The sequence below is a fragment of the Penaeus vannamei genome, chromosome 43 (assembly GCF_042767895.1).
Source record: "Penaeus vannamei isolate JL-2024 chromosome 43, ASM4276789v1, whole genome shotgun sequence".
In the NCBI taxonomy this organism is placed as follows: Eukaryota; Metazoa; Arthropoda; class Malacostraca; order Decapoda; family Penaeidae; genus Penaeus; species Penaeus vannamei.
Genome location: NC_091591.1, coordinates 6,778,384 through 6,790,193, shown reverse-complemented (window position 1 = coordinate 6,790,193; position 11,810 = coordinate 6,778,384). Strand labels below are relative to the sequence as shown.

Here is an 11,810-nt window from a genome sequence, read left to right as displayed (position 1 = left end):
CGTCGAGATGGCCAACGCTGAGACGCCTATTCACCTGTACGAGGTCGTCACTGTGCTAAGGTATGTATTTTTTCTTTTTTATACCTGTTTTATCTTCGTTTTTCTCGCCCTCTTTCTTATTTGTTTTTTCATTTTTCATATACTTTTCCTTGTTCTTTGTTTTTTTTATAATTTCTTTTTTTCTTGTTTTTACTGTATTTTTTCCATTTTTCTTTTTCTTTCTTTCTTTCTTTCTTTCTTTATTTTGCTTTACCTTTATTATTTTTCTTGTTTCATTTGTTTCTCTCTTTATTGTTTATTTATTTTGTGTCTTAGATTTTAACGAAACGTTTTGATGTTTCGTTTCGTTCATGTGTGTGAGCGAGTGATGAACAATTTGTGTAAAATAATGAATTTCTTTTTTTTTTATTTTGCGCGTATCACCGCAGTTGATTTCGAAAGTTGTATGAAAAGCAGCTTGATTTATCTATAATATGATATCACTATTATCTTAATTGACCTTTGCATTATGTTTTTTGACATTCTGAGTGACGAAAGGGTTAATCTTATTTTGACCGAGAAACTGACATGTAATATGCATTTTTGGGCTAAGTATATTTTTGTGTGAAATTCATTGGTTATAATATATATCTGTATGATTATAAGGACACAAAAATAATGATACAATTAGTACTACGGTTATTAGATGTTATTGCATAGTTATATTTAGATTAGTACAAAAAAAGATAATGATGCGCAGTAGACATTATGTATATTTATATATAAAAAACATAACTCATTAATACTTTTTTTTACAAAATATACTTAAATTCGCAAAATCAACCCCACTCCTCGCCCTTACACCCTAATAAAAAAAATGAAAAATCAGCAAGACATTTTTACAATAGTTCACGCCCTTACACCCCCCCTCCGAAAAAAAAAATCAGGAATGCACATTTACAAAATTTCATTTTACCTGACAATATTTACCTTCCCCTCGCCTTTACACCCAAATAAAACAAAAAAGTATATCAGTAATACACATTCTTTACAAAATTCCACTTGGCATTATTTACCTTCCACTCGCTCTTACACCCTCAACAAAACAAAAAAAGAACATGACTAATACACATTTACAAAATTCCACTTTACTTGACAATATTTACCTTTCCATCGTCCTTGTGTTATACAGCCTTTAACGTATTGGTCTGGTTCAATCCCGCGCGTTTCCAGTGAATGGTAACCCCGGCCATTCCTTGCACACAGGGGGAGATTTAGAATCAAAAATAAAACAGCATATCTAGCAAATAATATCCATTGTAACAAATGGAATTAAAACTAAACCTTATGCCCAACAGATGTCTCGTGATCGCAAGCAGAGACAGCAAGAAGTGGCGAGCAAGCACAGAGCGACTGAACACCCGGTACCTGAAAGCTGTGGGATCTCCCCAGTACCACCACAACCAGGAGTACGTGGTAAATGCCTTGAGGGATAAGTTCCTCTTGCACCAACACCCGGATGTTGATGCGTCTGAAGCTGCCATACACACGGTAAGGATTTTCGTCTCTGTGAGATGTGTGCTTGAGTTGGGTTATTGGCGTAAAAGTTTTTTTTTATGTTATTTTATTTGTGTACAAGTTTTCCCCTTTTTGTTTGTGTATGTTTTGTTGTTAATGTCCGAGGTATGTCATATGTGTGTGTGTGTGTGTGTGTGTGTGTGTGTGTGTGTGTGTGTGTTTGTGTTTGTGTGCGTGTGTGTGTGTGTGTGTGTGTGTTTGTGTGTGTGTGTGTGTGTGTTGCGATGTTAATGTATGACCAACGTTAGTGATGTATGTTTTGTTGTTGGTGTAAGAGTTGTTTTTGATGTATGATTTATGTTATTGATATTCAAGGTTTCTTACTGATGTATGAGTTATTACTGGTACATAAGATTTGTTGATGATGTTTATGTTATTGTTGTGTATGTTTTTTTTTCTGTGGATGTTATGAATGCTTGAGTTATGAAATTGATGTGTAAATTGTGCTTTTGTTTTAAAAGTTAATTAGTTGATGTAATGATGTGCGTCACTGATGTATAAGTTATGTTATGGATGTATGGGTTATGTTACTGATGTATTGATTATGGCTGTGATGTGTGTGTTATAATATCTATATTTTGTGCCACATGTTTGAATTATGCAATTGATTATGTTAAGAATGTATGTTATGTAACTGATGTGTAAGTTGTGTTATTGATACCAGTTTTGTTGTTGATGTGTGATTTGTTATTGATATTATTATAAGGGAAATACGATTTAATTATAGTTTTTTTTTCTAGTAGAGATGTATAGACGACATAGGCTGTTTGTAATTTAAAGTTTCATATTGAGGATATAACAGGTGCTTAGATAAGACCCTAAACGCCACTTGACCCCAGTGTAAGCTAAACACTCATGTTAAAGCTGGGAGGTTGCAAACTCCAGATTAGATTAGATTTTTGGACCGTTTTTTTCCAAAAGGGAGGAAGACACTTTAAAACCCAAAGGATGTTATTAATTCTCTAACTGCTTCCGACACGTGTTTTGAATTCAGTATTGACCGGGGATGTAATTTAAGGTCTTCTTCATCTTAAAGAAATTTAGGAAACATTCGCTAAAGCACAAACCCTTTAATAAGGAATACGTGCGTAAAATCTGGTATGCTTAAACTAGGTTAAACCATTGCAGAAAGATTATACTCATGATTATATTCAAACTATAGATCGCAAAATGATGAAAAGGGAAATTATACTCATGATATGCATAAAATACGTTTGAACTATTGCAAAACGACGTAAAGAAGTCATAATTCTGATATTCTTAAACTTTGATTCTTGAACTAATGTGACTGATGTAAACTCTGTATAATCTCAGAAAAGGAAAAAACTAGCAACTCATCCCATACTCAGGAGTACTTCGGTATAAACATATGGGAATAAATGAATAAAAAGTACTATGAAATCTAAATTACTTACGGAAATCATTGGTAGGGTCTATATACACTGCCATGGTGTATCCTAGATGAGACATTGTAGTGTCATCTTCAGTTAGTTATGCTGGACGCAATCACTTGCTGAGACAAATACAAAAACATAAATCCAAAAGAAACAAAGAAGTTACTTTACAAATCCCGGTCAATACAAACCACTGACTAAGGTTAGACACAAATCCTTGTCACAAATCGAGAACAAACAAAGAAATAAAACTCACTCACCCTGTCATAAATCGATTATTTTATAAATCCAGAACAAACAAAAAAGCAAAAAAACAAAGATGCCCTTAAAGAACACTTCATATCTATAACTCAATAAACGTGTATCCCCACATGAATATAAAAACAAAGATGGCTTTTAGGAACACTTCATGTCTGTGTCTATCCCATAGGCCTATAAAAACGAAGATGCCCTTGAACATTTCACTTCATATCTGTGTCTAAATGAACGGGTATCCCCACAGGCCTTAAAAATAAATAAAAAATAAATGAAATTAAATGAAACAATAAATATAAAAAGATACCTTTTCATATCTGTAACTAACAACGCGTATCCCCCACAGGCTCTAGGCTTGCTGCAGATCAACAACATTCCCACAAAGACGCGTTATGGAGAAGTTCAAGCCATTTACCCGATGTCTTCGTTACTGAGTCATTCGTGTATCCCGAACACCAAAATGCAGTGGGAGGTGAGTTAATGTTCTTTCTTGCATGATTTTTGTTGTCGTTGTTTTAAGGTGCTGTCACACTAGCACTTTTTCCGTCAGTTTTTTTGACAATTTTATGGAACATAAATACAAACATTCTCGATTATAGCTCTTGATTTGACTATGCTTGGCTGAAAAAAGTTGACGGAAAGGTTTTCAGACGGAAACGATCATTATCGTCTGACTGGAAAATCGACAATTCGCTCAAAAATGGACAAAATTTCAGAAAATTGTCAAAAAAATTACGGAAAAAGTGCTAGTGTGACAGCACCTTTAGTTTACTTAGGGAACTAGAAGTGGTATTCCTGTTTTTTTTTTTTTTCTTTTATTCATCTATTTATCTTTTTCTTTTTTCTTTTCTTGCGCGCCTGTTTTTGAACGTTATTTTGGAGTCTACTTGGGGAAGTTAGAAACGGTAGTCCTTGTTTTTCTTGTGTGCCTGTTTTTACCGTTATTTTAGTTTGCTTTGTGAATTAGAAACGGCATTCCTGTTTTCTTTTATTTTTATGCGCCTCTTTTTTATCATTATCATTTACTTGGGGGAATTAGAAGCGTCAGTGTTGCTTCTGTATTTCTGCTGGAACGACTTACAGTGGCCAAGAATTTCAGGTGATTTAGAGTCTGCGAATGACCAAACTTCAGACTCCAGCTTTCATTGGGTTTAGACCAGATTTCACAGGTTTTACTCGAAGAATTAGAGGGCTTAAAGTTGTTTCTCTAGGTCTGTTTTCCTATCGTAATGTTTTTTCGGAGAATTAGAAGAATTAATTTTGTTTCTCTGTGCCAGTTTTAATATCACTGTAATAAGACTTACTCACGGAATTAGGAATAGGTTATGCTATTTCCGTAGGACAGATATGTTATTGTATTTTTTACTTTGGGAACTAGTTGAGTTAATGATGTTTTTGTATGTTTGATTTATATATATGGTGTTGTAGGGTTGGGTTTACTTCGGAAATTAAAAGTGTTATGTGCAAATTCGTGGTTTACACATCTTTTCACTGACTACAAATTCATAAGGTAAAGTTCTCATTGATACTTGTTTCAACAGTGGCGTACAAGAAGTTTAAAAGCAAATGATGGTCTATTAAAGATCGTAATAAGAAGGTTTGGGAAGAATGATCGGCTTTTTACTGATCATTGCATTGCATGCCATTGTCTGCATGCGTGGGTATATAAGGTTCAAATATTCCATTTTATGGCAATCAGTGATTATAGTAACGCTGTAGATAGTTTCATGATTAATTTCTTTTTTGAGAGCCCGCACTCACAATACTTATCATATTCACATATATTCTGAAGACCCATTCCACCTTCCCCCAGAACGGCCGATTGACCGTACGGGCCTCAGACCCCATCAAACGCGGCGACCCCATCACCGCCATCTTCACAGACATCCTCTGGGGCACGAGGGCGAGGCAAGACCACATCCAGCAGACGAGACTCCTCACCTGCACTTGCAAGCGGTGCCAAGACCCGACTGAACTCAACACCTTCTTCTCTGCTCTTAAATGCCGGCGGTGCGGAGGGACCGTCCTACCCGAGAAGCCCCTGGATGACGCGAGTCCCTGGCTCTGTCGGGAGTGCTCTCATGAGGTAAAGGTTTTGTGAGGGAATGAGGAGATTTTTTAAAGATTTCTTAGCAATGTTTGTATTCGTTGTTGATCTTGACTTTGTCGGGAGTGCTCTCATGAGGTAGATTTTGTGAAGAAATGAGGGTATTTTTAAAGATTTTTTGGGAGTGCTCTCATGGGGTAAAGGTTTTGTGAGGGAATGAGAGGATTTTTAAAGATTTCTTGGGAGTGTTTGTATTCGTTGTTGGTGTTGGGTAGAATGGGTGATAACAGTAATGTGTGAGTTTGTTAGAGTTCTTATAGAAGGCACGAACTATTTTTTTTTTCTTTTTTTCGTCCCTGTTGTGGGTAGTGGTTGAGAAATCGTGTGGTGGATGTTAGTAAAGTTCAATCTCTTTTTGGCATTTTTCCTTGATGAAATGTTTATGAATGAATTGTTAACGAAGAAGTAGAATCATTTGTCCGAAGTTGATAAAAAGTGTATTCAACTTACGCCCAATGGATGCAGGATAAGGAACTTCATATGTAGTTTTTGGATTACGCAAACATTTCCATTATTTGATGTCAGTAAAATAGAATTTCTCGTTAGTATTTAGTTCTTATTGTCTTTAAAAAAGGAAGATTAAGAGAGTTGATATTTTTGCACTAAATATGCAGGGTGACGAACTTAAATATATTGTTAGCATTTTGTTAATATAGAAATATGAATAGATAAATAAAAACAATGATTGGCACTAGGTTCATGAAAGGTTGGTAATTTTTGTCCTAAGTACGCAGTGTGACTAACTTAAAATGTAATTTTCAACATAAACCCTTCATTTTCTTGTCTAAACTCACAGATGACCACAGAAGAAGTTCTAGGGACGAATTTGGCCCTGGGAGCGGCCGTGGAGGTGGCACTGACCAAGCCCTCCATAACATCCCTCGAGGCCCTGCAGAAGGAGTGGGTGCAGCGAGTCCATCCCAACCACTACCACCTCCACGCCGTCAAGCACTCGCTCCTGCAGCTCTACGGGAGATCCAAGGAGAAGGCGAACGAGGAGGAGAAGGACGAAGCCCACTGGATCGAGATCGACAAGAAGGAGAAAGTCTGCAAGGAATTCCTCACCGTGTGTTCCCGCCTGGACCCTTCCACCCAGCACACGGTTCCCTTCGTCGGCCTAACCTTCTACGAGTACCACAAGACCATCCTGCAGAATGCCCAGCGCCACTTCTCCCAGGCGAAGCTGACGACGCAGCAGCTGAAGAAGAGAATGCTCCTGTCGAAGGCCCTCTTGCGGAAAGCTCTCGATATCTTCAAGAACGAGCCCGAGGATACACCCGAGGGGCAGCTGTGTATTACGTGTGAAGAGGAAATTATTCGTATAGGGAAATGGATGCTGGCTGTAGGGCTGGTGTGAGGGTTAGTGTGAGTCGGTATATGGGTCAGAATGGCCGTTCGTATAAGGGTTAGCATGAGGGAGAGAAGGAGAGTTAAGAAGAGAGAAAGAGAGAGAATGTGATGGGAGATAGAAATCAGATTTAATAGAGTGAGAGAAAAAGAAAGGGAAAGGGAGAAACAATGAGAGTAAGAGGTAAAGAGTAGAGGGTGTAGAGAGAAAGAGAGAGAAAAGAGGACGATAGACGATAAGGAAAGAGAGACAGAGAGAGAGAGAAAGCGAAAATAAACCCTAAATGAAGAGAGAAAGATCCGTTATAAATACAATATTTCATAAAGTTTGCTTAGTGTTTTCTTCTCCTTTTCTTTTCCTTTACCTTTCACAAACCCAACATCTGATATTTTTTTTCTCGTAACTGTATCATTAATACTACATTGATATTGCCATTGCAGTCACAGTCAATGTTATTTACAATTATGCCTTAATTACCATAATAGTTATTATTATTTCTTTAGTTATTATTATTATCACTTTTGTTATGACTATTTTTGTTGTTATTTCTAGTAGTAGTAGTAGTACTTCTGTTATTAATATGATTATCATTATTATTATTATTACTGTCATGATTATTTTATTGTTATAGTTTTTGTTATTTGTTAATTTATTGATTTGTGGTAGTGTTATTTATTAATGTTACAATTATTTCATGTCATTATTATTGTTATTATTATTATTATCAGTATTAGCATTGTTGTTATTATTGTTATTAATATTTTTTACTATTATTACTATTGTTGTGCTTTTGTTGTTAACGTTATGTAAAGAATGACATAAAACCTTAAAGCCAAAAGAGTAAAAATAAACCAGTGAACTAACTTTAATATATAGATTTAATCAAGGTGCAAATATTATATTACATTATGATTACCGTAATTCAATACAGAATAATATTAGTTGATGATATATCAAATCATGTATTTTGATTTTTATTTCTTTAATTCACAAACCAAAAAGTCTATGAAAAAAGATAAAACTGGTAATTTCAATGTTTTTTCTTTCCTTTTTCAGTGAAGAGTTGAAATCAATTTATTAAGAGTTTATATTTTTCGAGGCCAAAGGTGCCCATTTAAATAATAAGTTACATTTCTATATTATCGTCATTCTTTTTTTTTCGGTACAAGGGTAAACATACGAAACGTTACATTATTTATTACTCCGGAAATGAAAATAGACAAATACAAATGTTGCCAACTCAGACTCTGTTCTCGTCAGATGTGGGTTCCCGTGGTATTGGCAACAGTGATTGGTTCGGAGTGTTGGTATTTAGATGACATTGGCATAATGATTGGCATGTGAGAAGCTATCTGTCAACACCAACGTGCGCACGTATACAGACACATTCATATATACACATACACATGTATACATTCAATAAATACGTACAAGCATACACATATACATGCGTGTGTGGTCATATATGCATGAAACGCATATGCATTCAGAAATAGTTATATAAACACAACCAATCGCACATGTACACACAAGTTCACACATACATTTGGAGAGATAGATAAACATACAGACTAATAGACAGATAGATGATAAACCCTCCACAATACCCAAAGTACAAAAGGCAGTGACAAATTCAATAAAATCAGAAAGTGTAAACATAAAAAAAAAATGGCAAAGAGATCGAAAACCAATACCCTGAGCCACAGAGACCCACGTGAAGTGACAGGTCTCTCGGGTAGAATGAAGGCAAGTTATGAATAGCTCTGTGTTGCCGGCCCGGAGATCGCGTTCGAAATGGGACAATGGTGCCCCCATATGCTGCAAGTTTGGTTGAGGTTAGCTGGCACTTGCATTAGAGATAAACACAAACTAAAAGAGAAAAAAAACGTTGCTCGCCACTGCCAAATTTAGGTGTGGGTGGGTCTTTGTGGGTGGGTGATTCGGTCTTGTAGAAAAGGGGTGTCAATGACCCTGGTTTGACTGACGACGGGAGCTCACACTGCCATACCGAAGAACGCGTCAGGGTGCATATCGAGTCAGCTGCTCGAGAGAAAAATCATGAAATTATCCCGCTCTCTATACACTGTGACATAAACATTATTTTTAGGTAATAAGGGTAAAGAGAAGCTTGAAACTCTAATTTTGAAGGAGCTATTTCTGTTTAACTACTGTAGAAACGGCCAAACAGGCGCATAACTGTTTAACAATCACAACCCGACCACTTATGACCCGAAAACGTCAACCCTATGTGAAAAACAGTCTGCTATAACATGAAAGATCATCCTGGTATGAAGGGTTACAGGGACACAACCATAAGAGTATGTGGGATTCACATTTGCAGAACAGTCTTAGTTTTTCTTGTAGATGAAGAGGATGTGTGATATGAATTGAATGTTGTATTTTGTGTATAAAGTCCCTCATTTCCTAATCAATATACTACATTCGCGATTCTAGCGATAGCCAACCGTAATTATCTGAGAAAGAATATGCATTTGTGAATTTTATGCAGTTTACATTTACTAGCCCAACCTTTTTAGAATCTCAAAACAGAATTCCATATTTGCGGATTTAGCATTAATATACCAACATACATATCCTGAATATACTGTATATTCTCTTTTGTCCAGTATCAATATATGGAGACTAAATGCATAATGTAATTTGTGAACAGAATACTTCATTTGCCAATCTAGTATTAATTCTGCCAACAGTTATGAACAGCATATACCATTTGCGAGTGAAGCAATAGCCTGCTAACCTATTTTGACTGAATGTATTACATTTTTTAACAAACGCCTAGGTAGCCCTCTGGTGGTCATTTGCGGCACCAAGGTTTCCGGAGCTAAAATGTACATGAAGAGATAAGTGAAAGTAGTTATTTCATTTAAGGATATTACACCTTGTAGTCTTGTAAGGGTTGAAGATCATCAACCATTTCTTGGTATCCTTGGCATTGAAAAAAAATAAAGTTAATACGGAGATGAAGTTGTGGTTGTAGTACGAGCGTGATCTGTGGGTACTTCTTCCTGTTATTCTCCCTATTTTAACCTTTTCTACCTCTCGTCTCCTTTCTCCCTTTTCATTCCACTCTTCCTTTCCTTTTCTACCTTTCCCTTTCCCGATCTGCTTCCCCCTCCTAGTTATCTCCTTTAGATTCATTTCTTCCCTTTCACTTCAAGCCCCACTTCTGCCTCTTCAGGCTTCTTTCCTCTTTCTCCTTATCTGCCCAACTTCCTTCGCTCCTTGTCCCTCCCTCTCCCATCCCCCTTCCTCCTCCCTCTCCTGTTGTCCATCCTCTTTGTTCTTTAAATCTGCTCCGTTTCCCTTCCCATTGTTTTTCTCATCTTCCCTTTTCTCTAAACGGTCCCCTCTCCTCCCCTTCCTCCTTTCCCCTTCTCCTCCCTTTATCCCTCTCCCCCTTTCTTCTTTATCTTCTTTCTTCTCCTCCTTCCTTTATCCTTCCTCTACTACTTTCCTTCTTAACCCGCCCCCGCGGATTGGCATGGAAATAATAAATGTGCAAAAACTAACGGTATATTACTCTAATGCAGTTTACTTGCCTCGGAGAAAAGTTGTGATAACAGCAACGATAATAATGATGATAATAATAATCATGAAAACAATAATGATAATGAGTGAATTAGCATAAGATTCTAGTAGATTCGTGATGTGATGCTTTTATGAATGTGCCTTTCTCTAATATTCTTTGTAGTCGATTATCAACCCATTTTACATCAAAATGAATGGACTTCAAGTCCTCAGTCACATGGAATAAATTTTCCGACGTTAAAATTATGCTAAGCTGCTTCTAATCGTATTTTTCTGGGAAAGTAATAATATTATTATAAGCGTATTGTTTTTAAGCGAATGAACGAATTAATATAAATGTGATACTTAATAATATGTGATATACTATAAAACAGGGTTGTCAAACATGCGGCCCGAAAAGTAAAATAAACTTACGTTGGGAAGTTGGTCCGCGAAGGGTATTGAGTTTGGCATCCTAGGTGTAGAGAAATGATTTTTAAAAATTGTGGTGTATAGCGCTACTGACAGTGCTAGGGATAGAATAGTAATAATTGAAATGATTATGATGATATTATCATTACCATTATGGCTATATTTTTTCATCTTTATTATTATGACGATCATTATCATTATTGTCACTATGATTATTTGTTTTAGAATATACTTTTATTTATTATGATTAATGTTTCTGTAATTATTACCTTTTATTATCATTATCAATATTATCATTATTATTATTATTATCATACACATATTATATCATACACCTTGATCATAGTATGACCATCTTTTCTTTGGTTTGCAATGATGAATAAAACCAAGTAATAAATTGAATTTCAGTTTTCTTCTTTTCTGGAAGAAATTATTGTGTGTTTGGGGGGGGGGGAAGAAAAGATTTTGTAGGGGTAGTGTGTGTGTGTGTGTGTGTGTGTGTGTGTGTGTGTGTGTGTGTGTGTGTGTGTGTGTGTGTGTGTGTGTGTGTGTGTGTGTGTGTGTGCGTGCGTGTATGGTTGTTTTTGTATGCGTGTGCACCCCCTTGTCGTGGAAATAATAAATGTGAAAAACTAACGGTATAACTATTCTAATGCAGTTGGAGAAAAGTTATGAGAACAATGATAATAATAATCATGAAAACGGTAATGATAATGATTGAATTAGCATAGGATTCTAATAGATTCGTGATGTGATGCTTTTATTAATGTGCCATTCTCTAAAATTTATGAAGTCGATTATCACCCCATTTCACATTAAAATAAAATGTCTTCAAGTCCTCAGTCACGTGGAATATATATTCAGATATTTTATAATATTATTTTTTTTTTATTTTCTCAGTATATTTGTGGAAAAATTACCTGACTAAAGTAGACGTAAGATTTTCGAACGAATGAACGAATTAATATACATTTGCTACTGAGTAATATGTGATATAGTATAATGCAGGAGTGTCAAACACGCGGCCCGAGACACATTTGTTACTTCAGTCTTACGGTCGGTCGTTTTACATGATCAGACTTACACTTTTTTCTATTGTGTTTTTGTAATTCTGTAATGAATGAATAATTAGCCTCTGAGATTATGATCACCATGAAGGAAAATAACACCATATACAATATTCATAGGA

The 11,810-nt window shown here is 35.9% G+C and overlaps 1 protein-coding gene across 2 annotated transcripts in view; it reads left to right on the top strand.

Moving 5' to 3' along the window:
• Positions 1 to 7,695, top strand: part of LOC113805600 (SET domain-containing protein SmydA-8) — a 15,502-nt gene extending 7,807 nt beyond the window's left edge. For both annotated transcript variants that reach the window (XM_027356629.2, XM_027356631.2), the window contains 5 exons: positions 1 to 60; positions 1,338 to 1,530; positions 3,553 to 3,678; positions 5,020 to 5,292; positions 6,110 to 7,695. The exon at positions 1 to 60 is cut by the window's left edge and continues 102 nt beyond it. In XM_027356629.2, the coding sequence (XP_027212430.2) occupies positions 1 to 60; positions 1,338 to 1,530; positions 3,553 to 3,678; positions 5,020 to 5,292; positions 6,110 to 6,670 (1,213 nt within the window). In that variant the 3' untranslated portion in view covers positions 6,671 to 7,695. The remainder of the gene's footprint in view (positions 61 to 1,337; positions 1,531 to 3,552; positions 3,679 to 5,019; positions 5,293 to 6,109) is intronic.
• Positions 7,696 to 11,810: the final 4,115 nt, after the last annotated feature.